Source organism: Manis pentadactyla, chromosome 1, assembly GCF_030020395.1.
Source record: "Manis pentadactyla isolate mManPen7 chromosome 1, mManPen7.hap1, whole genome shotgun sequence".
In the NCBI taxonomy this organism is placed as follows: domain Eukaryota; kingdom Metazoa; phylum Chordata; class Mammalia; order Pholidota; family Manidae; genus Manis; species Manis pentadactyla.
This window is the reverse complement of record NC_080019.1, coordinates 35,106,386-35,133,788: the sequence shown is the minus strand read 5'-3', so window position 1 is coordinate 35,133,788 and position 27,403 is coordinate 35,106,386. Positions and strand designations below refer to the sequence as shown.

General features: G+C 38.5%; 1 protein-coding gene across 1 annotated transcript in view; it reads left to right on the top strand.

Annotated features, from left to right (window-relative positions):
* FSTL5 (follistatin like 5) overlaps positions 1-27,403 on the top strand; it is an 856,022-nt gene that overhangs the window by 642,725 nt on the left and 185,894 nt on the right. The window contains exon 8 of the mRNA XM_036892294.2: positions 2,960-3,080. Within this exon, the coding sequence (XP_036748189.2) occupies positions 2,960-3,080 (121 nt within the window). The remainder of the gene's footprint in view (positions 1-2,959; positions 3,081-27,403) is intronic.

Sequence of the window (27,403 nt, the reverse complement as noted above, 5' to 3'; positions counted from 1 at the left end):
ATTCAGTCATGTTGTAGTATGTATCAGTACTTTATTCCTTTTTTTATTACCAAATAATATTTTTCTGTATATAAATATACCACTTTGTGTTTATCCATCCATCAGTTGATTGGTATTTGAGTTGTTTCCACTTTTTGGTTATAGAGTAATGATTCTCTGAACATTCATGTACAATTTGTTTGTAGACATTTGTATTTCTTCTTTTGGGTATATGCTTAGAAAAGAAATTGTTAGACATATTATGACTCAATCATTTTGAGGAAATGCCAAACCGTTAACCAAAGTAGGTACACTGTTTAATATTTTCAACAACAGCTTTTGAATATTGCAGTTATTTCACATCCTCTCCAGCAGTTGTTCTTTTTTTTATTTTAGCCACCCCTGTGGGTGTGAGTGGTATTCATAGTGGTTTTTATTTGCACTTCCCTAATGACTAATGATGTTGAATATCCTTCTATGTCCTTAGGCTTATTTCCCATTTATAAATCTTTTTGGAAGATATCTATTCAAATCCCTTCTCCATTGTTTTAATTAGATTATTTTTATTTTTATTCTTCAATTGTACTTACTAGTCTTATGTATTCTGACACACATGAGACCAAAGATTTTCAAATATTTTCTCCCATTCTGTGGGGTGTCTTTTCATTTTCTTGATATTGTCCTTTGTGAAGCAAAAGTCTTTAATTTTGCTAAAGCATAATTTATCTAGTTTTCTTAAGTTTGTTATATACAGGCATGAAATCTTTGCTCAGTTATGTTGGTGGTGAACTAATGATTGGACAGAAATTTAATTAAATGCCTTGGATCAGTAAGTCTTCCAGACTTTGCAGAGATGCTCTTTTGCTTTGTGTCATGCATTGAGAGCTCCTACAGGCAGTTACAAGTCAGCCAGAGATGAGAGGTTCTCTCCCTAATCCTAAAATGTAAATAAAATACATCTTTTCTGGGTGTACAAGAGTCCTGCAAGTATGAATGGCCTTCTAGATTCCTAATAATATGCACAAGTTTTCAGGTCTCCTTATAGGCATTAGGTTCCCATTTTTCTTTTGAAGACTTTTGGTGCCCTGTTGTTATTTGCAATTAGTATCTCCATCACAGGAAGCTGTAATGTTAAACAACTACTGTTATTTCTTTTCAATATAGGCCTTCGGATAGGACTGTTTTCACTCACTGAGCTCAAATAAAAGAAATCAGAAAAATGGAAGTTTTCCAAGAGCTGCTAGACTGGTCAAATAGTGACAATCTCTGGGGATGGGACCTTGGAGGAGCTCTGAATCTGTCCTTCTGACAGGGAAAAACTTACAAGAACAGCATTCTAGTCCAGGTGGCTCCCTTCTGCTGCTCTTCTTAGCAAAGATGACAGAAACTCCCTTCAGTTCTCCGGCCCCTTCACTCCACGCTCTGCCAGGCACTCACTCCCTAACCTAACTCCCCCTTGCCTGCTCATTTGCTGTGCACGTAGGAATGTTACAGATACAGAAGCCCCTGTGTTTGGGGCTCAGACCTTGGTTGATGACTCCCCGCTGAGCCCGCAGGTGTAACATAAACCCTCAACACTCCAACCCCTCCACCTGCCACTTGGTTCTTCTGTCAGTGATCCAGTCCAGGTTTTTCCAGTATTTTCCCTAACACTTCCCGCTCCAGTGTCTGGTAGATGATGGTTTTCACAGTGAACCGAGTTACAGGGCTGGTGGTTCAAGGCCTCCAAGCAGCTGTGGAGAGAGGGATGCCACAAATCTTGCTGTTCTTACTGAAATTCAGCTATTTTTTGGAGTAAATGCTCTCTCAATTGGTGTGAGCTTTTGTCTACTTTCAGAGTTCTGAAAAAGCTGGCTTTGAAAATTTTTGCCAGTGGTTTCACTACCTTTATGGAAGAGAAGATTTTCTGTCTTCACTCACTGTTCCAGAAGTGCTTCTTATATTTGGTTTTGACAACGTGAGATTACTTTATTCTTTCTTTTTCCGAACTAGTTATGAATTTGTCCCCATTAATTTGAAGCAGCATGGTTATTTTTTTCTAATGTATTGAGTATTTCTGGGCTTTAAAAAGTCCTATTCTATTGATATAGCTATAAATTTTATCCCTGAGACCATGCTGCTTTAATAACTTTTTTTTGGTAAATAAATAATAAAAGGACATAAAAATTAATACAAGTGTGAAGAATGTAATTAAGAACTGTTTGTTTTAGCTGCAAATAAGAGAAACTAATTTTATATCTTTATTAACTAAAAATACACAATATTCCCCCATTATCCTTGGAGGATATGTTCCAAGACTCCTAGTGGATACAGCCTGAAACCATGGATAGTACCAAACCTTATATATATATATTTTTCTATACATAAATATCTATAGTAATGTTTAATTTATACATTAGGCACAGTAAGAGATTGACAACAACTAATAATGAAATACAACAATTTATAACACTATACTGTAGTAAAAGTCAGTGAATGTGGTGTCTCTCTCTCTCCTCTCTCAAAATACCTTATTTCATGTACTCACCCCTCTTACGGTTATGTGAGATGATAAAATGCCTCTGTGCTGTGATGAAGTGAGGAGAATGACGTAGGCACAGTGAGACATAGCACTGGTCTATTGGCCTTCTGAGAATACATCACAGAAAGGGAAATCATGGCTATGGGGAGAATTACTGTAAATTGAATTTTTTTTTAATGTGGAAATTGTTACTTTCTATTTAAACTTATGTATTTCAAATGAACACTAAAAAGCTATGTTTATGAGTAAGATTACACTTTTTAGACAAAGCATGTCTTTAGAAAACAGTAACTGCAAGTCCTCCAACTTTACAGGGCTAACAATGATCATTTTAATATTTTAAAGACAAGCTTTAGTCTCTTTACTTTGTTCCTAAATACACTTTTTTAAAAAGTGAATTGTTAAAATACATTTTAAATACAAACAGCTCATTTTATTTTATTTTACTTGTTTCTGTAGGACTTTGGAGATGATGGGTCCTTGTATATTACAAAGGTCACCACAACACACATGGGCAATTATACCTGCTATGCAGATGGCTATGAACAAGTCTACCAGACTCACATCTTCCAAGTGAATGGTAAGAAATGTAATGTCACTAGAATTGCTTTTTCTTCACTAGATATTCAATGGACATCAGAGTTGACAAGAAAGGCAAGTCTTCATTTTTTTGAGTTTTGGGACTTAACTGATAATGTAAAACCTTTCTCAATTAAAAAAAAGTTCAAGTGAAAAAAATATTACAAACTTCTACCATTTTCCTCACTGTTAAACATTACAGACTGACTCATTCTAATTGGAAAATTAAAGCATAGTACATTTAAATGACCTTTTCAGCTTTATATTATCAACAATTAAGTAACTATATACATTTCAGAAACAAAACAATTAATCCTTTTAAAATTTTAATTAGATCTTCTGTCCAGTTGATCTTATCAGTGATACAGAAAACTGTTATTTATGTACATCAAATTTCATACTTTTAATGGTGAATTTAATGGCTATGAACATTGGTCAAGTGGGCTGATATCATTCTTACAATCAGGGCCTTGTTTTATTTTTTATTTAATTCAGGTTTTAGCTATTCAGTTGAATTGATGATTAAGATTAAATGTATGATGCATTGATATGTTAACTTACGATATACAAAAAAGAGGCAGAAGCCTACTTGGTTTTCTGTAGGAACAGCAATTTGGCTAGTGTGGTTAATATGAATTAAGAGAAAGGGCAGCTGTGAGCTTGGAGAGGTAACCCAGGGTTAGCTCACATGGAGCCCTGTAGACCCAAGTAAATGTCTGGATTCCTGTTACAACTGTAATGGGAAGCCGTTGAAGTGTTCAGTGTATGATGTGGCACATTTTTTTAAACAAGTTAACTTCAATACAGTTACCCAGATGGAGGTCAAATATGCAATTCAGCATATAAGTGTGGAAATTAGAGGACTGTGACAGGCTAAATTTGTATATTTAGATAATATCAGTGTGCATAGACTGTAAGGCCTTACATCTGGGCTTGATGCGGTGACCTTAGGAAGGTGTGTGATGAGTATGACATCAGAGGATTGAGCCTTGAAGCTGAGATCAAAAAGTGGAGAAAAGAAGCTGTAGAATGAGCACCCTGTGATGGGAAATATGAATCCTGGAAATCAATTATTTAAAAATATTGGGGAAAGGTTGAAAAGATTGGGGAGTTCATGGGTTGACTACTGTTGGTCTTGGTTTATGGTGCAAAGCCATTTGGTAGCCAAACATGCTCAAGGCTTGGAGAACAGCTTTCAGGGAAGCCAGTGAAGAAAGCAGGCAAGATGAGAAGGAGTTGATGTGTGCCGTTTCCCCGTGGTCTCAGATGTTTGGAAGTGGACTTTCAGAGCAATTGTTGCTGAAAATAGGCAGTCCTGGGAGGATAGGATACGTCGGGGTGGGGATCGGAAAGGGTTGTTACCAGCAGGGCCTCCCTCCTTCTTTGTTGTGATTGTTTACAGACTAATGACCTATTTGACTAGACTCTTCTCTTTCTTTTTTTTTTTTTTTTTGCTTTGTTTTGTTTTTAGAGTTAGGGAGAGAAGTTCTCCGGTTTGGTTTTGGCTAACAATGTGTTCTGTCTTTTTTCTCTTATCGTCAAACTCATAGTTGTGCTTCTTTCAGTCTATGCATCAACCATGAGAGTTTTGGTAGTTTGTAGAGCAGTGTGTGGTTCATGTTCTACCTGACTCAGAATCACATGAAAAAGTTGTCACCGACGTAGAAGCCTGGACTTCACCAGCACGCCCGGGAAGTTTGATTTGAAATCTGCATCTTAACAAGCTTCCCAGGTCATTGTGATACATGGTAAAGCATGAGAACTCTTCTAAATGGCTGCGCTTTAGGAGTTTCTGCTCCGCATTCATGCCTGATGCAGGTTTCTTGCATAACTCACTCCTTTGCCGTGCTCTAGCTGGGAAGCCCAGGAAGAAGACTTTGAGCCAAACTGCAGGCTTTCATGTTGCAAGATGCACGCTGAGCAGCATTGCAGAAATGCAGCTTTCCCATTTCGTTCTCTCCTGTGAATGCACTGCTTACTTTCTGATCTTCAGTTTTCTGAAGATAGGGTATGGGAATAAAGAATAATAAGGTCTCATAACAGAGACTCCAATATCAGTCTGAACATTATTAATTAATTTAAAGGAATTCCATATTAACACTGATAGCCTAGGCTGATCTCTATTGCTTTCTCTTTTCTAGAAATGAAGATCCCTGAACTGGGAGTAAAATCAGTTTCTTTCTATTACCTCCTACTACATTTAATCAGCTTCAAAATCCTTGTTATAAATGTTTTCATGAAAGGATGAGGTTTGGAAAGAGGAACAATGATGCTATTCATTGTTGAACATTAGTTTAAAATGAAGAGAGAGAATTATGAAGTAGCTGCTGTTACTGGTGGAATGCACTGTGTTTCTTCAATTCTTGTCTTCTCAAAGGAAAGAATTCAGTCGAGAGACCAGACAGCAAGAAAAAGTAGTGAGGAATTTATTGGGTTAAAGCGAAAAGTACACTCTCAAGACAGGAGAGCTGGCTGTCTGGAAACCAGAAGCAGCCCTGCTGTTAGGGGTAGTTTGTGTTTATTTTGTCTTAAGATGGCAGGAGGTGCTGCCCTGCTTTTTACATCTTTTGACTGACAGGTTGATTGACAGCTCTAGGTTATATAACTTCTTTCTCATTGTGCAGGCACTTTACCCATAGTACTCAAGCAAAGCCCACAGTGGGGCCAAAGCTTCAAGGCTAATTAGATTTAGGTGTCATTTTAGTGAGGTGGGGTTACTTTCACACCAGGTCTTCAGATCTTGCACATGCCCTGTAATCAGGAGACCCCTGTGGTCCTGGGCCTCTTGACAATCTAGGCGTTCTTGACTGTCTGGGCCTCCTGAGAAGCCAGGCATCCTTGACTGTGAACCTGGGAACTAGTGAGGGCTTAGGGGCTGGCCAGGGAGGAGTCTTCCTTGGTCATGGGCTGGCCATCTCCTGCTTATGTCTAACTGACTGCCTGCCTACTTTAACATCTGGAGAGTAATGTGGGGTCACAGAAGGGAATTTTATAAAAATTGCAGATATGATCATCTTTTAGGCTGATGTGAAGAGTCCAATAAAGATTAAAAGCAGAACATTTAAGAGAAGAAGGGAGAAATTTCAGTAAGTCCTTAAAAAGTTGGTGTAACCTAGCACACAAATGGAAATATTGGTCTTTGGAAACTGAATAGTTAATCTTTTGAAATGGAGTAGAATGTACTGCTTGGAAACAAATGCTTAGGGTGGGAGTGTCTCAGTGCTCAGGAAGAAATAATCCTCTTTGCATTGCTTGGATTCTTGCATGCAACCAGGAATACCAACTACGGAAAGTAAAGAGTTTGTGAGGGTTTAGCAGCTTAGGGAGAGGAAGAGATGTAAAATAATTATCTTGTAGAGCAGGAGGGTGTATGTAGTTGGTATGTTGGGCAAATGTTTGGGTATTCTTGAGATGAGATGTATTAGTATGTTTTCCTTAGACTGTAGTTGGCTGTGAATTTGCAATCTTAAAAAAAAAAAGAGATTTGGATTTAAACAGCACTTTGTTTTGTCAGGTAAGTGGGAGGGAGACAGGTGTGAGGAAGTTAAGCAGGTTTACAAGAGATTGATTATATGAAGGGCCATAGAATAAGTGGTAGGTAAGGGAAGAAGTGAGATGATGAGAAATGTGAAATGAAGTGAAAAATTGACTGGGGTTTCCAAGTTTGTCAAATACCACTTAAATGGGGTATTAGGGAGAAAGAAAAGCAATACCTTTACTCAAAGCATTTTCTTAAGGCATCTGGCAATTTCTACTTAAGTAAATAGATTTAAGTAAGTAAATACTTTTATTTAGATCAAGTATATGTAGAAGAACGAATAAACCATTAAGGTTTGTAGGTGTTTAGGCAGTCCAGCTGTTCTAAATTGAACCTGCCAGTTCTGGCCTTAGCTGAATGGGAGAAATGAAGTAAAGAATAACACTAATTCATCAAGTTCAAAGGTGACTGATCAAAAACGTGTTCTACTGCATTCTTATCAGTGAGGGAGGACAAAGAAATACATTTCAAGGATTATCTTTAATATTTAATCCTATTTGAAGAAACCAAGAAGCTGAGTAGACAATGTATTATATGTATATAAGTAAGAGATTATACAACCTTTGGCTGCTATAAGAGAGACCCAAAATAACAGGAGCTTGAAGAAGATAACTGTGTGTTTTACTTAGGCAGAAAAGAAGCCAAAATGAGATGCTTCAGGACGGCAGCTCTGTAACATCATTGTTATTTCTCTGTTACGGTTAGCACATGGTTTCCATTCTTTATGTCATCCATACAAAGTATGGTTCTTTGACTTTGGCGTGGTGACCATGCCATCTACAGCAATTAAGGCTTCAATTAATTAAAAAGAAAGGAGGAAGAGGGGCATAAATATTGGGTAGGTAACTAGCCATCTTTGTCACAAAAGTGGTATATCAAAACATTTTGCAAAACAGTAATAGAATAGCAACACTTTATAATAAAACATTTATAAATGGTAGGGCTAGCTATAAAACAGCAGCTAAAAAGTTATTTTTCCCTAAACAAATGTTCCCCTTTCCTCTGGTTTTATGTTGTTTTATATTTGGCATAATAACTTTAAATGTATTATTTTGTATATAAATATTGTAAACTTGATATCACTCAGAATATTGTTATAGGCCAATAACAAAAGAATAGTTGGAAATGAGCTACAACACTGGAAAAATACAATGAAAATGCAAGAAAATGCAAATTAGATCAGCCAAATAGCACATTTATGGACCCAATAAATCTCTAAAACTGATTTAACTCATTTTTCTATTCTCCATCCACTCTTTAGAAAGGTTAAAAAAGATCTTTAGAAATCAGATTTTCATAGGGAATTTAACATATTTATCATAACAATTTGTCAATTAGTAATAAAAATAAAATATATCATTGATTATCCTAAAAAGCTATGAAAATACCACAAGTTATTGGAATTTGTGAAAGACTGTTTTTGAAGTGCAAAGTCTATTTAAATATCCCAGGGTGCCAGCCAACGAAAAGTCATCAATAGCCCTGTTCCTTTTCAAACAATGCAAAATTAGATTATTGAAATATGACAGTGCTCTTGTGTCCTTGTCAGAAGAAACATTATGTATAAATCAAAGGAACTTGACTCTACCATTGGAATTCATTTCATGGTTTTCCTTCTTTTTACATTAAGCAAATCACCTTGAGATCTTAAGCTTATAATACAGAATGTTTGAAATTTTAAGTCATTCAGTGTTTACACTACCCTCTGGGCAGAAAGCTTGTCCATATTCACAATAGACCTATGAGTATGCTGCTATTTCTCTCTCACTTATATTGTTCCAGACCTCACACATAAATTCAAGTTGGTTTTTTTTCCCTACTCATGTCAGTAACTTCTGCAGAAAATTGCTGTTCTTATAGATGTCTATATAGAGTACACTTATTTTGCTTCAAAGTTTGGAAACATCTAAGAGAAAGATGCTAGGAACAGACATTTAGACATCAAAGCATCGCCCTCTTCAGTGACAAAGCTATCTAGACAAAGTGGCTTAAGTCTGAGGCAACAATGGTCTGCTTCTTCTTGCATCAGATTTGAACTTCCTCGTCAGTCATAAGAAGTCTTCCCTGGTAAGCTTTCTGCATGGCCAAGTGCAGATGGGAATAAAACCTTCCTGCAAGAGGTAAGATCCAGAAAGCAGGAATTAGGAGGACTAGTTTCCCCCTCTCTCTGCCTCTGAGTGTGAGTTACTAAAGGATGAGAAAGAAGCCCAGGGGGTTACTCTGCCTCAATGGTTTCTGAGTGGCCCTTGGGCAAGCAGCATCAGCAACTTGTTTTAAACACAAATTCTCAGGCACTCCCACACCTCCTGAATCAGAGGCTCTGGGCTTGAGGTAGAAAAATCTGTATGTTAATAAGCCCTATAGATGTTTCTGAAGTTGATCTTTGAGATCTCCTACTTCAGAAATTTTATTCCCTGGAAACATGAGAACTGAGATTTATGCTCATCCACTTGTTCTCCAGCTTTATTCTCTTAATTTTGACTTGAAACTAAGTTTATAGTGATTTTAGGAAGTGGCTATCCCTAAGGGGGTGGGATCAGCAAGAACCAAATCAGTCCTCCCTTCAGAGGCCCTGAAGTATATAATAATGTCTTGCTCTAAACCCCGCCCAGGCCACCTCAGCGTGTTTGACCCCTGACAACTTGCTACAGTGAGAGCCTGTCTCAAACTGATCTTCCTAAGGACTTAACGCAGAACGTTTTATCAGCTGCACTAAAGGCAGCCTAGATGTGCTAGGAATTTAATGCCCCCAGGCACAGTCCTTAACTAGTTTGGGTCACAAATCACAGGGTAAGAAGCACAGCTTCCTACTCAATGGGAAGATCCTGAGGTGCATTCTACAGGGTTCTTCAGAGGGTCCACAGTGGAAGGGTGCCCTTTTTGCCCGTAGTGGTAACACACCCATGAATCTCATGAATGCACCTCCCCATTTGGTGGTTTCTTTTTTTCTTCTTTCCTTCCTTTTTTTTTTGTTTCTAGTTCTCTTTCCTCAATCTTACTTTTCCCACTGTTCAACTTGTGCTTCTTGGTATCACTTCCCAAATCAACTATATGAACCTAAAATCCTTCCTCAGAGCTGCTTTTGGGGATACTCATCCTTAGGAATGTACTCACTTTAATACCTACTACTGCCTTTTTGCTGCTCCTCCTGAGAGCTGCTGGTGGACTCATCTGTTTGCTCCCAGAAGCGTTTCAAATAAGATAAAACAGCACGTTAGTTCATTAACTCTTAGGACCAAAAATTTTCTGTTATTTCCCATGCCAAATTGTGAATAGTTGCACTGTTCAATAGAACTCTTCAGAGCTTCTATAATTCGATTAAATCGCAGCATCAGGATACTCCAGTTATGCAACAGCTAGAATAGAAAGATGTTCAATCTTTAATATACAATTATTAAATTCCCAGAGAGGAATAAAACTTCAAAGATTAAAGTTCCAAAGAAATTAGTCCAAAGTAATTAATGTCCAAAATTAAATTCTTCTGCCCTTGTGACATAAAGTTGAAAGAAAGTCCAAAAGTTTTAATTACAATCCAAAGAATCAAGGCTCTCTTCCCAATTTCGTATTTTTTTTACCTTTTGATGAAAGAAGTCCTTGAATAGTTCATAGCATCTTTCAACAATTTTCTCAGCGTTTGTTTGTGTAAAGGTATTTTATTTGTCTTCAGTGGAGAATGTTTCTACTGGATATTGAAATTAAGGTAGGCAGTTTTTAATTTTTTTCTTTCAATACTTTACAGATGTTATTCTATTATCTTCTGGCTTGCATGGTTTCTAAAGAGAAGATGGTCATATTTCAAGTCTTTTTCTTTTTTAATTCTCTAGCTGCTTTTAGATGTTTTTATTTTTCACCAGGTTTCAGCAACTTTATTATGATAATCCTTGATTTGGTTTTCCTGGTTACCCTGTAGGTATTGATCAACATCTTGGACTTGGGGATATACACTCTGTTAGGCTGGAGAAAGGAAAAACAAGGACATGCAAACAGAGCAGAGAGATGCCATAGAGGGAGAACAGACCAGACCCCAAAGTCCGTGCCTTATATGGAAAGGGGACAGCTCTCCCCGAATTCCATCCTGATGTGCCAACTAAGACCCAGATGTCAGCCTCCTCCCTCTTGGAAGGAGAAAAAGTTTCTAGTTGTCTATTATGTCACCTTTAGCCAATCATACCTCTCCACACCCCCTAAGATAGCTTGCCCACTTCTCCCCCTCCTAATCCCTTATGAGCCCCCCACCTCCCCAACCGGGTGTGACTTCTCTGGCCTGTGACAAGAAGTCCACAGAACCTCACCCAGGGGTATTTAAATAAATTACCTGGCCCTTTGTTGCCTCTCTTTGCCTGCTTATTCTGGCTAGAATTTATCTTACATATGGTGCCAAAATGCGGGAAGGAGCGTGAGCGCGGGGCCCCGACCGGCCACCAGGGGCCCCGCCCCCTCCTTCCCCGACCGGGAACCTCAGCCTACTCTCCGCTGTGTAGACTATTTTCTGGTGAGCCCTCAGTTTCCCCCTGTCTGCTTCCCTTCCTAACTCCGTTTCACCTGGTCTGTCCGAAATCATAGCTACGTCCAGGTCTGGGCATTCAGCCCATCCGTTGCGAGTATCTGGGATACTCGCCCCTGGCCCTGCGGTAGGGGAGATGTCCCTCACCCAGGCTCCCAGGCTGTCTCCCCTGACTTGGTGCACTTGGGACGCTAGGCGCTCCTCTCAGTGGGACTTTTTTTTAGGAAGTAGAGCAGACATAGGGAACCAGCCCATGAAAGCAGAGGCTCAGACCCCATTGCGGTGTCTAATTTCTGATCTGGCTACTCTATATTTGTCCCGGGAAGTTCACAGATGGAAGTTAGTCTTCCTTTGCTCTGAGGCTGGGCCTCAGTATCCCTTGGACAACCAATCTCGCTGGCCCCCTGAGGGAACTTTTGATTTTAGCCACCTCACCAACTTAACTAATTATTGCCACCAGAGCGGAAAGTGTAGTGAAATCTCATATGTGCAGGCTTTTTGGACTTTGCACTCCCGTCAAGACCTTTATGTTAAGTGTTCTATAACTCAGGTTCTCCTAGCCCGATCTCCACTTAAAGACTGTCAGCCTCTTACTCTGCTCAGTCCTTCCTTTTCAGATCCGCCAGAAAGCCTCAGTCTCTCACCTCCCTCAGCTCGCAATCCCCTCCCCCTCTCTCCACGACCATCTCTAAGTCCTTTGTCTTCACACGTGTCGCCTCCATCTTAAAGTCCTGCATTCTCAACCATGCCGTTGCCCTGCTCTCCTCTTCCAGTGGCTGCACCACCCCCTCCCCCTTTCCTTCCACCTTCACCGCCCTCTTCCCCCACCAGAACACGCCCCTCCGCCCTCTGGTTCCAGAAGCCACAGACAAGAAGCTGAGAAGAGAGACTGCAATTAGATATCAGTAATTTAAGCCTTTGAATCAGTTTGTCTATCTGTGTATATGTTTTTATGAAAAAAGTGTTGCTGACTGTAGTCGTTGTATCTCAGTTTGTACGTTTGTGTGTCTAGGTGTATATATGAAAAATATTTTATTTAAAAACAAGCGCTTGTGAAGATTGGGCATTCTGGAACTTCCAGAGAATCTAGTAAAAAATGTTGAGCATTAATGCTAATTTGAGTTTAGCTGAGGCAGGCATGTCCTTGTTGTTAGCAGCTGCCTAAGTTTACCTAAGGTCATTTAAGTCAATGTTATCTGCTAAATCTATTAAGAATAAAATGCTTAAAGGCTTGGCTTTGTCTAACATTCAGTAAAAGTTTTGTAAGTAATCTAGCATAGTTGCTAAAAATAAGTATACAAGCCTAGCAAATAAATATCTTAATAATAATACTATATTAATATATAACAGTATATATATATATGCAAACAGCCTGAGAATTTTTGTAGTAACCAAAATTCTTAGTTTGCCAAGTTATGTAGACATATTTTGTGCCTAATAAGAAATTGTGCTATAAAGCACATTTCCAAAAATTATAATACATGTTCATAAATGTATCAATCTGAAAAATGCTAGTGTAACAGTTTACAGTAGCCTATTTTTCAGTGTTCACTGAAAGTTAAAGTAATAGTTTTAAGTTCTAATCAAAACTACTTAAAGTAGTAAGGAAAACATTTCTGCATGCTAAAAAATATGTCTTTTGATAAAAGAAAGTTGTAAAAAGTTTGTAGAAGAATTTAATATAGTCATGCTATATAAAATTAAAGCAAATGAGTCTCAGTATCAAGTACACAGCAAAATTAGAATTTTGTTTTCAGTTAAAAAAACAAAGTTTTCTTAACTGTTAGTCTGTTCTTAATATTGAAAGATTGCAGAAAGTTCTTCTAATTGTTTTATCAAAGCAGTTTCTTATGCTTAAAGTCTCAGTGAGTTGGCGGAGTCTTTAAGAAAATGAGATCTTAATATTAAAAGGACTAAAAGCTAAACTTTGATAATAACTGTCTAACCTTCTTTATTTGCCTTTGAAGTACTTTGTTGTCATTCTAGTTAATTAGATAAGTGTTGCTTCATAGCAACCTATAGTCCTATTTAAGCAAGTGCCTTAAAACTTTTAACAACTTCCCAAAAATCAAATTCAAAAAGGTACTTTTGCTTCTAGGTAACTCTGTTATTTTCCAGAGAGCCCCTGGAATATGTCAGAAAAACTTTTTCTCATTGGATAAAGTATTTGGCTAATTTGGCTTATTTATCTGATATATAATTACCTGCTTAATTGCCTAGAGGGCACTGTCAAAAGGAATGATGCTAAACTTTGTTACTGAATGTTTTGTGTTACAGAAATATCAGAATTTCCTTATGTCAACTGTCTTACAGTAAGCTCTCATCATTTAACCATTGTCATTTGTAAGTCTTTTATTATTTATAGTCACTGTTTTATTACTCTTAAGCTAGTAAAAAACTAAATTACAGCGGAACAAATATTAGTTACATAAGATTAAGTAAACTAAAGAAGATTATTTTGTGGCTTTTTGTTTCAAATGTTGTTGATAAAGTGTTTTAAGCTTGTTCTCTTAAGCTGACAACAGTTTAGTAAATGACTGCCTTTATAAGCAGAATTGAAACTTTGTCTTTCTCTCTACCTAATCCCTCCAGAATTTAAAAACTCTCAGTAACTATTTTTATATTTCATGGCAGTATATTTATTTGCACAAATTCTATAAGAATCTGCTTACCTTGTAAGAGAACCAATTAAAATCACTGGTTATATTACCAAGGCTTTGACGGGAACGTCATACCTGAGAGACATGTGTGTAAACTCAGATATGAACAGACAGCTTTAAGGAACTAAGATTGACTTTATAAAGCCAACAAAGCCCCTTAAAATAACTGGCCTGGTACCTTGCTTACAAAGTTCCCAGCAGCCTTACCAAGTGAGTAAAGAAAGTCACTGCCTGGCAGTTGCAAGAACCTCAAGAATGTTTTGGGAACCTCAGAGAAGAGAAGAATTCACCCAAATGTACAGGGGTACTGCAGGCACAACCTGGTGGCAAGTCTAGCTTGGCTTTCTGGCCTCAAAAAGCCCTTAAAAGTTCAATCTGAAATTCCTTACAAAAAGTTCCAGCAAATCATATTTAAAAGAACCTATGTAATCAATTGCTCTTCTTGCTGCACTTATGCAAATAATCAAGCCAACTGTTAATTATTTTCTTAATCTAGTTACTTCTAATAAAAATAAGGGTGATTTTAGAGAAAAGTATTGTTTCAATAATGCGGTCTTATCTATACTAAATCCTAATACTAGTCATTGAGATGTAAACTCCATCCAGAATTCCAGTCCCCCATTATAGCCTGGCTAATGCCCTTACTGGGCCCCTTAATAACAGTTTGTAGTTTACTCTTAGTTGCCCCTTGTGTCCTCAAGTTCCTCCAACAGCAGCTAACCCAGATGACCCGAGTCACCACCAACCAGATGTTACTTCACTGTTATACACCTCTGCCCACTGAGCCCCCTCCTTCTGCCTAATACCAGCCTCAAACCCCCACGACGCCCCTTGTTAGCCGGAAGTAGCCAGATTGAGTCGTCGCCCATTATGACCAAAAGGCTGGAATGTTAGGCTGGAGAAAGGAAAAACAAGGACATGCAAACAGAGCAGAGAGATGCCATAGGGGGAGAACAGACCAGACCCCAAAGTCCGTGCCATATATGGAAAGGGGACAGCTCTCCCTGAATTCCATCCTGATGTGCCAACTAAGACCTGGATGTCAGCTTCCTCCCTCTTGGAAGGAGAAAAAGTTTCTAGTTGTCTATTATGTCACCTTTAGCCAATCATACCTCTCCACACCCCCTAAGATAGCTTGCCCACTCCTCCCCCTCCTAATCCCTTATAAGTCCCCCACCTCCCCACCTGGGTGTCATTTCTCTGGCCTGTGACAAGAAGGCCACAGAACCTCACCCGGGAGTATTTAAATAAATTACCTGGCCCTTTGTTGCCTCTCTTTGCCTGCTTATTCCGGCTAGAATTTATCTTACACACTCTTCAACAAATTTGGGGAAAAAACATGGCCATTGTTTTAAGTAGACTTTTGCTCTCTCCCTCTGTTGACGATTGAGTTTGTTCTCCTCGGTTCTGGTCCCCACTGCAACAAAGATTTGAAGGGCAGAGACAGAGTAGTGAGGCTGAATGAAAGTTTTATTTGAATACACTCCAAGGGAGGAGTGGGCCAGAGTCAAGGCAGACAAAGGCACGTTTATTTGAATAAAGCAGAGAGCTCATTGAACTCCTTCTCAGCATTAGGCAAATCCCTCGCCAACTCCTAAAGCCAGTGTCACCGGGCATCCAGTGTCTATTTGAACCTGCACGGTGTGGAAACTAAGTGCCTACCACCCTAGAATCTGGGGGAGCCACAGAGCACTGGATGGAGTGAGACTGTGTTCTGAAAACTTCCCAAAGGCAAAGAAAGGGGCCTGTCAGGTAGGCTACTAAGGAGCATGATCATACGGCTGCATCAGGGTCACCCAGGTGACGGGAATTTGCAGGCCCAAATCAGACGTCTTGGGAGACCCTCCCTACTTATCTGAAGTGGGTCAGAGACAGTGACAGATTGGAAGGAGGGGAGTGCAGGCAACCTGAGAGAGGAGGCACACCTAAGCGTTTAGGGTCTGGGGTTTTCTAGGGCCTTTTTAGCAAAAGTCATGATGTATACAGGTGATTCATAATTCCTTTGAAGTTTTGTCTTAAGAATGGGGTTATTGAGGTGGCTGTCTTGTTTTGGAAGTCAGCATTCTTTGTCTGCATAGGTTTATTTACACTTCGGAGGTCTGTCTCCTGCCCTGGTTACAAAGTTACGTGATTAAGGGTCTGGAAGAAAAGGAAGAAGGACATATAGGTTAAGTTAAAGAATAAGCTGGTCCTTTTTTGCAGGCTGAGTAGATTTTACAATGGGCATCACCTTTATCTTATTTCCCTGCTCTACTTCACAAGGCATGGCAGAGAAGTCTTTGATTGACTTTTCTCTGTCTGGGGAAGATCTGGACATTCTGAGTCACTCCTGGCCTTTGAAACTTCAACTAATTAACTAATTAGAGCCCCAACTGGGACCCCTTTCTAACTTTGGTTTTGTCTGGTTTACTCTTTGAGTCCCTTTTAGTGGTCTTTACTGGCTTTGTTCTCTCTCCATCCCTTTTATGTCTGTCTTTTTGCCTAACACCTCCATTAAGAATTCAATTACAGGTCTGTGAGATGGCTTAACAATTTCGCATATGCCAATAAATCTCCTTCATTTCTTTCCTCTTCAACCTTTGTTCTTGATGTACCTGAGTTTAGAGAGTTTCTTTTGCTCTGACTTGAAGGTCACAAATCGTTTTTCAGTATGTCTAATCTGCGGTTAAGCCCAACCAGAGTAGTTTTAAACATTTATTTCATATATGGTACTTAGAATTCTTAAAATAATTCTTTTTAAAGGAATTCTTTTAGAGTCCCTATTCCTCCTTCATTGTGGTTGTTTACTTTTAAATATTTAAACCTATCTTTAGCAGGTATTTTAAAGATCTTTTATGCTAATTTCATGATCTCTGAAACTTTGTCTTTCTCTATTGATCAACATTTCTCTTGCATATAAAGTCACATTTTTTTACTTTTTCTCAAACCTCATGCATATCTTTTAGAAATTTTTGAGATAAAAAAAATTTTTTTGTATATGTCTAATGTAGCCTTACACTAGCGTTTGTTTCATTGCCTATCTAAAATGTATTATTTCTGGGGTCTGTATGAGGTGCTTAATGAGGTCTCTTTAATTTAGTTTCTCTCTTGGGTCTCTCAAGTATAGAGTCTGGTTAAACCAATTCATATTACTTATCACTGAGTAAGTTCTAAGAGCTTTTAAGTTCATAGCTCCCTAGTTATAGTTCTTTCATAGTAACTGACTTAGCCTGACTTTATGGAGGTTCATTGCATTGAGCTTTGCAAAGCCCCAACAGATCCCTATTCAGATTCCTGTATCTCTCTTTCTCTGCATATTTCTCTCCTTTCTGGTCCTCTGGCCTACCAATTTTAGGGCCCAAGCTTTCCTAAATTCCAGTCTCTTCTATCTTTGGTTCAGTAGACCCTTCAATTCCCCTTACCCAGCACCAAAGTAGACTGAACATTTCTGGGCAGAACAGTGAGATAATGATGCAGTTCATCTCATTTTTCTTTTCTCTTCTTATGCAGATCATGATTTTTTGCTTGTTTTTCCAATATTGCATAACAGTTGTTTTATATTTGTTCTATGTATATATGACAGAAGGCTTATCTGTTGTATATTTTCCATCATGATCTTATAGCTCAGAGTAACCACTTAAAAAACTGAGAGGTTTTATTAATTAAAGAGGAGTTTTCTTATGACCCTTATTCATAAAATTTCTAAAGTTAATATAAATGCCAGCCAGGGGAAAACATCCTCCCACATACACACCAAGGAAGTGACCACAGCAAACACAACCTGAAAACTTCAGAAAAAACCATTTACACCTGGTGAAGAAGAGAGGACCACACTGAGAAGGGTAAAAGGGCAGAGCTTTAAAGTATGGGCCTTAATCCTTCCCCACCCCAGCGCACAAGCTGCAAGGGGAGAAATGGAGTGGAGAAGGGACATGTGCTCAGGAATATGGCACACCCGGCCCTGGAGATCTTCCAGGAAAATTAGTCCACACTGCAGTGGGTCTTGGTGATTAATGGGCTGGACCTCAGAAGAGTTGGAACAATCTGTGGGGCTGAGATTCCTGTTACTTTTGATGACAGGTATGCTCAGCTAGTTTTTCTAAGACCCAACACAGAAGTGGCAGTTTGAAAGATTTACCAGCAGTGGGAAGAGTGACAGAGGGGTGGGGAACGGAGGGAGCAGTCTCCAGAGGAGAAAGGGCAGGTGCACAACACTTACCCAGTTCCTCTCTAGCCCAGCTGCTCTGGCACTTGTGGAGCCAGCTCCAAACGTTCCATCTCCCTTTCTGGCAGCTCATCCCCACAGCAGTGCTCTCCTGTGTACCCTCCTGTCCTGGCCCACTTGGCCCAGCTGTGGTCCTACTATGCTACCAGCAGGCAGAGGGCAGACCATACTTTCTAGGATTTCCTGGCCCTCCCGCAGTCCAAGTGGTTGGGCACTAGAGGAAGCCATCTCTGAAACTCTCTTGCTTCCTTGCCAATGGCTCAGCCCCTTAGCTGTGTTCCCCTACTTATCCTGAACACTCAGCCCACCATCAGTCCATCATTGCTGACATGCAGGCAGAAAATGCCCCGTCCACAATGAATCCCAGAAAAAGCGCCTCATGTCACACAAAGGGCATGCAGAGGCCAGTTGTGGGATCAGCCATTGCTAGTAGACCAGCAGAAAGGTGGGCCTTACCCAAATCCCATCAATAGTAACTGTAGATCAGCCACAAAAGAAAATCAGGTCCAGTTATGCAAAAAGTCCTGAGCTTCTGGGGACCACAGTATGCCAACTTAATAGAGCCATTTCTTTCTAGACCAGGAGGTATAGAGGATCTATCTAATACAAAGGAAGAAACACAGAAAACCAGACAAAATGAGGCAGAGAAATATGTTCCAAAAAAAAGAATAAGATAAACACCAGACAAAGGGTTAAATGAAACAGATTAGCAATCTTCCTGATAAAGAATTCAAAGTAACAGTCATAAAGATGCTCACTGCACTGGGGAAAAGAATTGATGTTCTCAGTGAGAACTCCAAAAAAGAGAGAGAATTTATGAAAAAGAGACACTAGGGCTGAAGAATACAATAACTGAAATGAAAAATACAGTAGAAGAAATGAATAGCAGACTGCTGGAAACAGAGAAAATAACTAGTGTGATGGAAGACACAGAGCAGCAGAGTAACCAAGCTAAGGGACAGAAAGAAGAAAGGATCTCTAGAAATGACAGGATGCTGAGAGAGTCATGTGACACTCCAAGTGAAACAATATTTGCAAAATAGGGGTCCCAGGAGGAGAAGAGAGAGACAAAGGAGTAGAAAGTCTCTTTGGAAAAATAATAGGTGAAAACTTCCCCAATCTTGGGAAGGGACTAGACATTCAGGTTCCAGAAGCACAGAAAGCCCCTAACAAGAGGAAACCAAGAAAGACAACACCAAGACACCCAGTAATTAAAAAGGCAAATATTAAAGACAAAGAGAAAATAATAAGAGCAGCAAGAGAGAGGCAGACAGTTACCTATAAAGGAAGGTCTGTAAGACTATCAGCAGACTTCTCAGCAGGAACTTTACAATGAGAAGAAGGTGACGTGAAATATTTGAAGTACTGAAAGGCAAGAACCTACAACCAAGAATCTTCTACCCAGTAAGGTTATCATTCAATACTGAAATTCAATGGTGAAAAGATAAAAGTTTTCCTCTAATATCAGGAACAAGACAAGGATGCCCACTTTTACCACCTTTATTCAATATAATACAACATAGCATTCAGATAAGAAAAAAGATAAAAAGCATCCAGATTGGTAAGGAAGAAGTAAATCTCTTACTATTTGCAGATGACATGGTACTATCTATAGAAAACCCTAAAGACTCCACCAAAAAATTACTAAAACTAGTAACTGGATTCAGCAAAGTTGTAGAATACAAAATTAATACACAGAAATCTGTTGCATTCCTGTATACTAATAAGAAAGCAGCAGCAGAAGAAATCAAGAAAACAATGCCATTTATAATTTCATCAAGAAGAATATAATACCTAGGAACAAAACTAAGCAAGGAGATAAAAAACCTGTACTCCGAAAACTATGACAACAATGAAAGAAATTAAGACATAAGTAAATGGAACTCTATTCCATGCACTTGGACAGGAAGGCTTAATATTGTCAAAATGGATATCCTTCCCAAAGGAATTTACAGATTTAATGCAATCCCTATCAAAATACCAATGGCATTTTTCAACAAACTAGAGCAAATAATCCTAAAATTTATATGAAACCACAAAAGACCTTGCATAGCCAAAGCAGTCCTGAGAAAGAAGAACAAAGCTGGGGGTATTTCGCTCCTTGATTTCAAGCAATACTACAAAGCTAAGTAATCAAAACAAGATGGTACTGGCACAAGAATAGACCCACAAATTAATGGAACAGAACAGACAGCCAAGAAATAAATCACACATATATGTTCAACTAATATGTGAAAAAAGGAGCCATGAATGTACAATGAGGAAAAGACAGTATCTTCAGTAAATGGTGTTGGGAAAACTACCTAGCTACAGGTGAGAGAATGAAACTAGATCACTGTCTTATGCCACACACAAAAGTAAACTTGAAATGGATTAAAAATCTAAATATAAGACATGAAACCATAAAACTCTTAGAAGAAACATAGGTAAATATCTCATTAACATCAGCATGTGTAAGATTTTTCTGGACATTATCCCCAGACAAGGGAAACAAAAGCAAAAATAAGTGGAACTATATAAAACTAAAAAAAGCTCTGTACAGCAAAGGGCGTCATTAACAAAACAAAAAGGCAACCTACAGTATGGGAAAATATATTCATAAATGATTCATCTAATAAGGGGTTAACATCCAAAATATATAAAGAACTCATACAACTCAACACCAAAAAAAAAAAAACAATTAAAAAATGGGTGGAGGAACTGAGCAGACATTTTTCCAAATAAGAAATACAGATGGCCAACAGGCTTATGACAAGATTCTCCACATTGCTAATTATCGGGAAAATGTAAATCAAAACTACAGTGAGATGTCACCTCACACTAGTTAGAATGGCTACTATCCAAAAGACAAGAAATAACAAGTATTGGCGAGGATTTGGAGAAAATGAAACCCTGCTACACTGTTGGTGGGAATGTCAATTGGTGCAGCCACTGTGGAAAGCAGTATGGAGGTTCCTCAAAAAACTAAAAATGGAAGTATCATAGAACCCAATAATTTCACATCTAGGAATATACCCAAAGAAAACAAAATCACCAATTTAAAAAGATATGTGCACCCTTATGTATATTACTACATTATTTACAATAACCAAGATATGGAAGCAATCATAGTTGTCCATCAATAGATGTATGGATAAAGAATAGGTGGTACATATATAAAAGGGAATACTGTTCAGCCATAAAAAAAGAAAGAAATCCCGTCATTTGTGACAACATGGAAGGACCTACAGGTGAAATAAGCCAGGAGGAAAAAGCCAAATACCATACGATTTCACTTATATGTAGAATGTAAAAGGAAAACAAAATAGAATAAACAAAATAGCAGTAGACTCATAGACACTGAGAAGTGACTGATGGTTATGCAGGGGAGGGGTTGGGGTAGGTGGTGAAGTAGGTGAAGGGTATAAAGAGACACAAAATCTCAATCTTAATGTAAATTAGTTATGGGGATGAAAGTACAGCATGGAGAATATAGTCAATAGTTCTGTAACATCTTTCTATGTTGACAGTAACTACAGTAGTTGGGGTGAGAATTTAATAAGATATATAGTGGTTGAATCACTGTGTGCATACTTAAAATCAATATAATATTGTGTGTCAACTATACTTCAATAAAATCAATAAAAGTGCTTAAAAATATGAAGTTAATAGAAATGGCTAGGTTGACAGTATCAACAGATATATATGTATAAAATACCAGATGAAGATATCAAATACATTTTTAATTGCCAAGTAATACTCCAAGTCCAGTATTTATTTCTGCCCAAACACATAGGTACTCAGTAGTACAAGAAAGAAGGAGAATGAGCAATCACCACAGCAAAGATTTATTTTGGATGTGTCAAGATAAAAGCAATTGCTCCAAGTTAAAGAACTTACATTTAATTTATTCTAATCATCCAAAAATAGGTTAATCTTGTCACTATGTGTGAAGAAAAGACTTTGTTACCCACCAAATAATTCTCTACATTTTTCTTTAGTAATATGAGGCCAAATTTTAGCCAGTTTCATGCCCACCCACCTAAAATTACCTTCTCTAGATCCTTTTGAAGTTAGGTGCTGTCCAGCGGAGTGCGTGAATAACTAATGTATTTGCTTGTCTGGATTTTGGCCATAAAAGGAATGATATGTACCCTCCCTTCTCTTTTTCCCTGCTTCTCTTTGTTGGAATATGGGTCTGATGGTAGCAGCTGGAGGAACTATTTGCAGTTTGGAGAAGGAAAGCCATGGTTTGAAGTTAGTGGAGGAAAAGGTGGAAGACACCTGGGTGTGCTAGGCTGAATAATGTTGTCTTGTGACTGTTACCTTCTGTAGCAAAGGAGACATAAATATGTGATTAAATTAAGGGTCTTGAGACGGGGATATTTCCAGGTAGCCTCTAAATATGAAGGTACTCATTCAAGGGAGACAAGAAAGCCAATGAAGGAAGTAGGAGTTATGATCATACAAGCAAGTAGTTGGAATGATTTGCAAAGTGGATCATAGCCCAAGAAATTCAGGTGGCCCCATGAAGCTAGAAACTGCAATGAAACAGATTTTCACCTGATTATAAAATGCAAAACTGCTTTTGGACTTTTAGCCTCTGAAAGTGTAAGAGAATAAATCTGTGATGCTTTAAACCACTAAATCTATGGTGATCTGTAATAGCAGCAATAGGGCACCACCAATACTCTGGGTCAGGCAACAAGAGCAAGTTACCAAATTGTTCTTTGTCCATCCACAAGGGGTCATATGTTGTTTAAGCCACTGTATTCACGTCTCTGTTATAACAGCTTAACTCCTGTTCACACTATCAAGCCAGCATACCACTTCTTAACCACATAATAAGATTTATATCTTATTTAAGCCACTGACTGTATTGTTGCTATTTATTACAGCAGTTTAGCCAACCCCTACCTTTATTGGTCAGTTTATTTCTCATTTCTACTGGAGTCCAATGGTGGACTGGTAAAGGGGCTGTGTTTCATGCAGTCATTCAGTGATCCAGGATCCTTCTATCGAGAGACCACAATATCATGGAAGACAATGATGCTCCATGTCCTTGTTCCAGTTTGTGAACTACTTGTTGCCTTTCCATGAGATAAAGTATAGACATTATGAGTAAGATTTAAATAAACTTAATACTAATTTCATATTGCTACGTTATCTATGTAAGGGATCTTATTTTATGGTAATTGTAGAAAGAACTTCAATTCAACTGGTAATTGAAGAAAGAACAAAAAATCCCCATCACGAATAGTTTCAGAATCATTTCCCTCTGAGATCTTGGAGTTCCTGCACTTACATTCTGTGTCTTTTTCCAGACAACAGAAAAGACAAAGTGTGAAGGACTGTGTAGAAGGTTTCATGGGGCAGGCCTTGTAGCAGCAGACAGCACTTTTGCCTACCTGCTAAGACTCACATTGAGTGTTTCTGTTGTAAGGGACTTCGGGAGAGGTCAGCCAGGTCTGGACTCAGAAAGAAGAGGGGATGCTTTTAGTGTGCACCTAGCCTGAATTTTCCACAAGAATGAATGCTTATAAATTTTCTAGGAGAAAGATCAAACCAAACAGAGTGCCACCTCCTCCAGAAAACATTTAAGACAATCATATTCTTTCTTGTGCAAGGCATTTTGGACCCAGTGCCACAATGAAATTACTTGGATTCGTGAAATCAGGCCCATAGAGATTTCACCAGGGCCCCACGTTGCTTCAAGTGGGATATATCCATTAGCTGATTCTGAAACTAAAATTAAGATTAACATTTCTGAATATCATCCATCCAGGGGATACTGCAGACATATACCTCACCAGGAAATCCACAATGTGTCATTTCCTCAGTTTAGAACATTCTCCACCTTGTGCCGTATTTATTTTTGCTACATTCTCTCCTGCTTTTATGCTCTCTTTCTCTTACTTGTTCCATTATTTCTTTCAGGAAGGTTCAGTCACTTCAACCATCTTCTTAATTTGGAATCTTTTCTTTTTCCCTTTGGCAGGGCAGTGTGCTAGAAATAAGTGTCTTCCTTCTTTTTTATTGCTTTCTGCTTTCTGGCCTAAACATTTTCATGTATCTCTCTAGTGAATACTGCATCTGAGTCTGCCAAAAGCATTCATAGTTCAAACAAGTATTTCCCACCTTCTCTTTACTGATTTGAGTAATTCCACCCAAAGGTTATTCTTTCATTAGAACAATATCTAACCTATGCCCAGACATGATCCTTCATTGTCTTGCCTGGAGTCCTTTGGAATGTTTCATCGTGGCTGTATCTTCCCTCAGAGTTTTAATTCCATAGAGCAGTCAGGTGCCCTCAAGAGCAGATGATAGCTTCATGACCACCTGCAGTAACGGTCACTTTGAAATATATCCAAGGGAAGCCATGAGAATTTGATATGACTCTTCTGTCTTTCTAACACTTTTCCCCCGACAATTTGTGTAAACACTTGGTAGAGGTCTAAGGAATTTTTGTGTATCCCCGTAAATTCCTCATTTTGTGTATCCCCAACTGCACATTGATGAGGTCAGGTCCTCATCAGATCCTTGCTTCAAATCCTATAGTGGCCCCCTATGCCACTTAGATTAGAAGCCAGTCTTTCAAATGCCCTTCAAAACCATAAATGTTCTTATTTTTTGAGTAATTCCACCCAAAGTTTATTCTTGCATTACAACAATATCTAACCTAAGCCCAGACATGATCCTATTTGCCTATCCTGCTCTTCTCCCTGCTCAAAACTCAACCCAACAAGCCCTTATTGCTCACCTCCTTTTTGTACTTGAATATAACAAGCCTTAACAGTTGGCTATTTCCTATGCCTGAAGACACTTCCCAAATCCTCACAAGGCTCAGATCCAACCTCTTTTGACTCTTTGGTTAAATGTCCCTTTCTCAATGAAGTTATGTAGACTATACAACTTAAAATTATTACTAGTCCCCACCTTCCCACACTTGGTGTCCCTCTCAACTTTATTTACTGATAGTGCTATTATCTTCTAATAAATTGCATATATCCTAACATACTGTTTGCACAGGCTTTTCCCCTTATATTTTAACATCTTTGAAATACAGATACATTCTATGAGTATGGTTATAAAAAGCAATGTTTATATTAAATCAGCAGCTTTTATTTCTTTGTTAGTGGTATCTAAATAATAGCACCTTAGTTTTAATTAAATAAATTACTTATTTAATATGTTTACAGTTTATTTTTGGTTTTCCTTCACTGGTGGAGATTGCACCTCCTCTACTTTTCAGTGAATAGAACAGTGCTATTCATATAGTTATGACTAAGTATATATTTGCTGAATGAATGCACAATAGATGAATAAATTTTTCTCATTAGTTCCTGGTTTGGGATCCCTTTGAAGAATCACTCTAGTCTGCTCTCTGAGATTTTTCCACTCTCCTTTACTGTAGATTGCTGGGGACTATCTGTGGTTTTATTCTACAATTAAAACATTTCCACAGTTTTTAATGATACTGTTTTAAAGGACCACCTCCCCATGGTATGTGTGTGTGTATGTGTGTGTATGCATGTGTGTAGGTATGTATATGTGTGTATGTGTTTTTGTGTGTATATGTGTGTGTGTGTGTGTGTGTGTGCAATCCAAGACCTAATTTTCCTTTTCATGTCCAGCTCCTCTGTCCTCTAAGATGTTTTCCAATTAAATCTCTCTTTCTCCAGTTTAACAAGTCTTTCTTCCTTCATTTTGTTTTCATTTACTATTACTGATGGAAAATTATTTTTAAACCACGTCAGTTCCTCTTTGACCTCCTGAGGAAACCTAATTCTTAGAGACAGTGGAGCTCTGGAAATTTAATTGCTGTTTTAGGCTTTAAGTTTGCAGTGCTTTCATTGAGTTGTTTCTCTATCCAGCCCTTGAGATTTATTTCTTTGTAAAAAAAAGAATAGATATTTTTTACTTTGTATGTGTTTATTAATAAAATAGATAATCTTTTTGGGGGGTGAAGATACATTGTAGATCTCTGCAATCTAAAGCCATGATCAGAGCTTACAGAAATAAGAAAACTGGAGAACTGGTTACCATAGAGCAGTGGGCTGCTGCTTGTGACTTGTGAGCCTGTGGACAAGCCTCTCTTTACAGAATAACCCTGCAGACCCCTTCTTTGTAACTAGAGGTGGTTCAGGGGATTTGTGTAGTCAGTGTAGTACTGCCTACGTAGGGCTGCTGCTAATAATTTAAAGCAATAACCTATACTAGTGCTTTGTAATACTAATGGAAATCAGTTGCCTGTGCATTAGGGAAAACAATACAAAAATGCTGCCTACAGATATGGTTGAGAAACACAGCAAAAGCCACTTACTGATACGTAAAGAAGGACCTACCCCTGATTCAGCCTTGGTTGAAGTAACAAAGTGCACCTGTGCAATTCAAAGTTGAACTCCGACAGCCCATTCACAGGAATACCAGCTTCCTAAAGTCTGTACTTGCTAGACACAGCTCTGCATGCATAAACACACCCACTCACTTATGGGGAAAAAAGGATCAAGCCTAATTATTCCATATTATTAACCCTTGAGCCCTGATGCCACCTGCTGAGGCTGCAGCATATAGAAACGGACTTTCTGCCTATTCATTTATGTATATATAGTCAGCTGCCTCCAGAGCTAAGTTACCCACTGGAGTCATTTCAAAAACTGTGATTTCTCCTAGTGTTATTGTGTCAGCCATACTCTGGATTTCGTAAGGTTTCCTAGAGCATCAAATGTTGAGCATTTAGGCTATCAGTAAATAACACCATTGTCTTCCTCTCCTGATCTTGTCATTGAGAAGCAATTGAAAAAAAGATGAGGTAGTGAATCATATAAAGGGCAAAATATTATTTGTATCTTGGAAAAGCTGCTTAGAGAATGTTATTTATTTAATTTTTTAATTGCATTGATTTGATTTATCCAAATCATGAGCATTGCAATAGACCTCAGCACACAGAAGCAGAGTGGATACCATTGATTTTGCCAAGAGAGCAGAACGAGACATACCCTCTTTGCAGGCAGACCCAAAATTGAGATGGGGGAGCTGAATAGGCTCAGTCTTCCTCATAATACAAACGAAGCAGATGTTTTCTTCCGCCTGCCCCTTGTGGACTTGGTAAGGGCTGGGAGGAGATCCAGTCCTCCAAATGCATCTAAGAGGTCTGTGGAGCCTTTTGTTAAAGGGAGCAAATCTCTAGAGTAGATGACTCATTCTCAGAAACTATTGTTTTGTATTCATCTGCAATTGACTCAGACCTAAATACACTTAGCAACAATACTTTGATGGTGTAAGTGAGTATATTTAGGTGGTTTTATGTATATCAATGTACCGAATCTTGTTTTTTAATAATGCAAAATTATTTTTCTTCATAACGCCATAATCTGATTCCATCTACATGCTTTTGTGAATTAGCATGACATGGTCTACTAGACTATTTTACACAGGC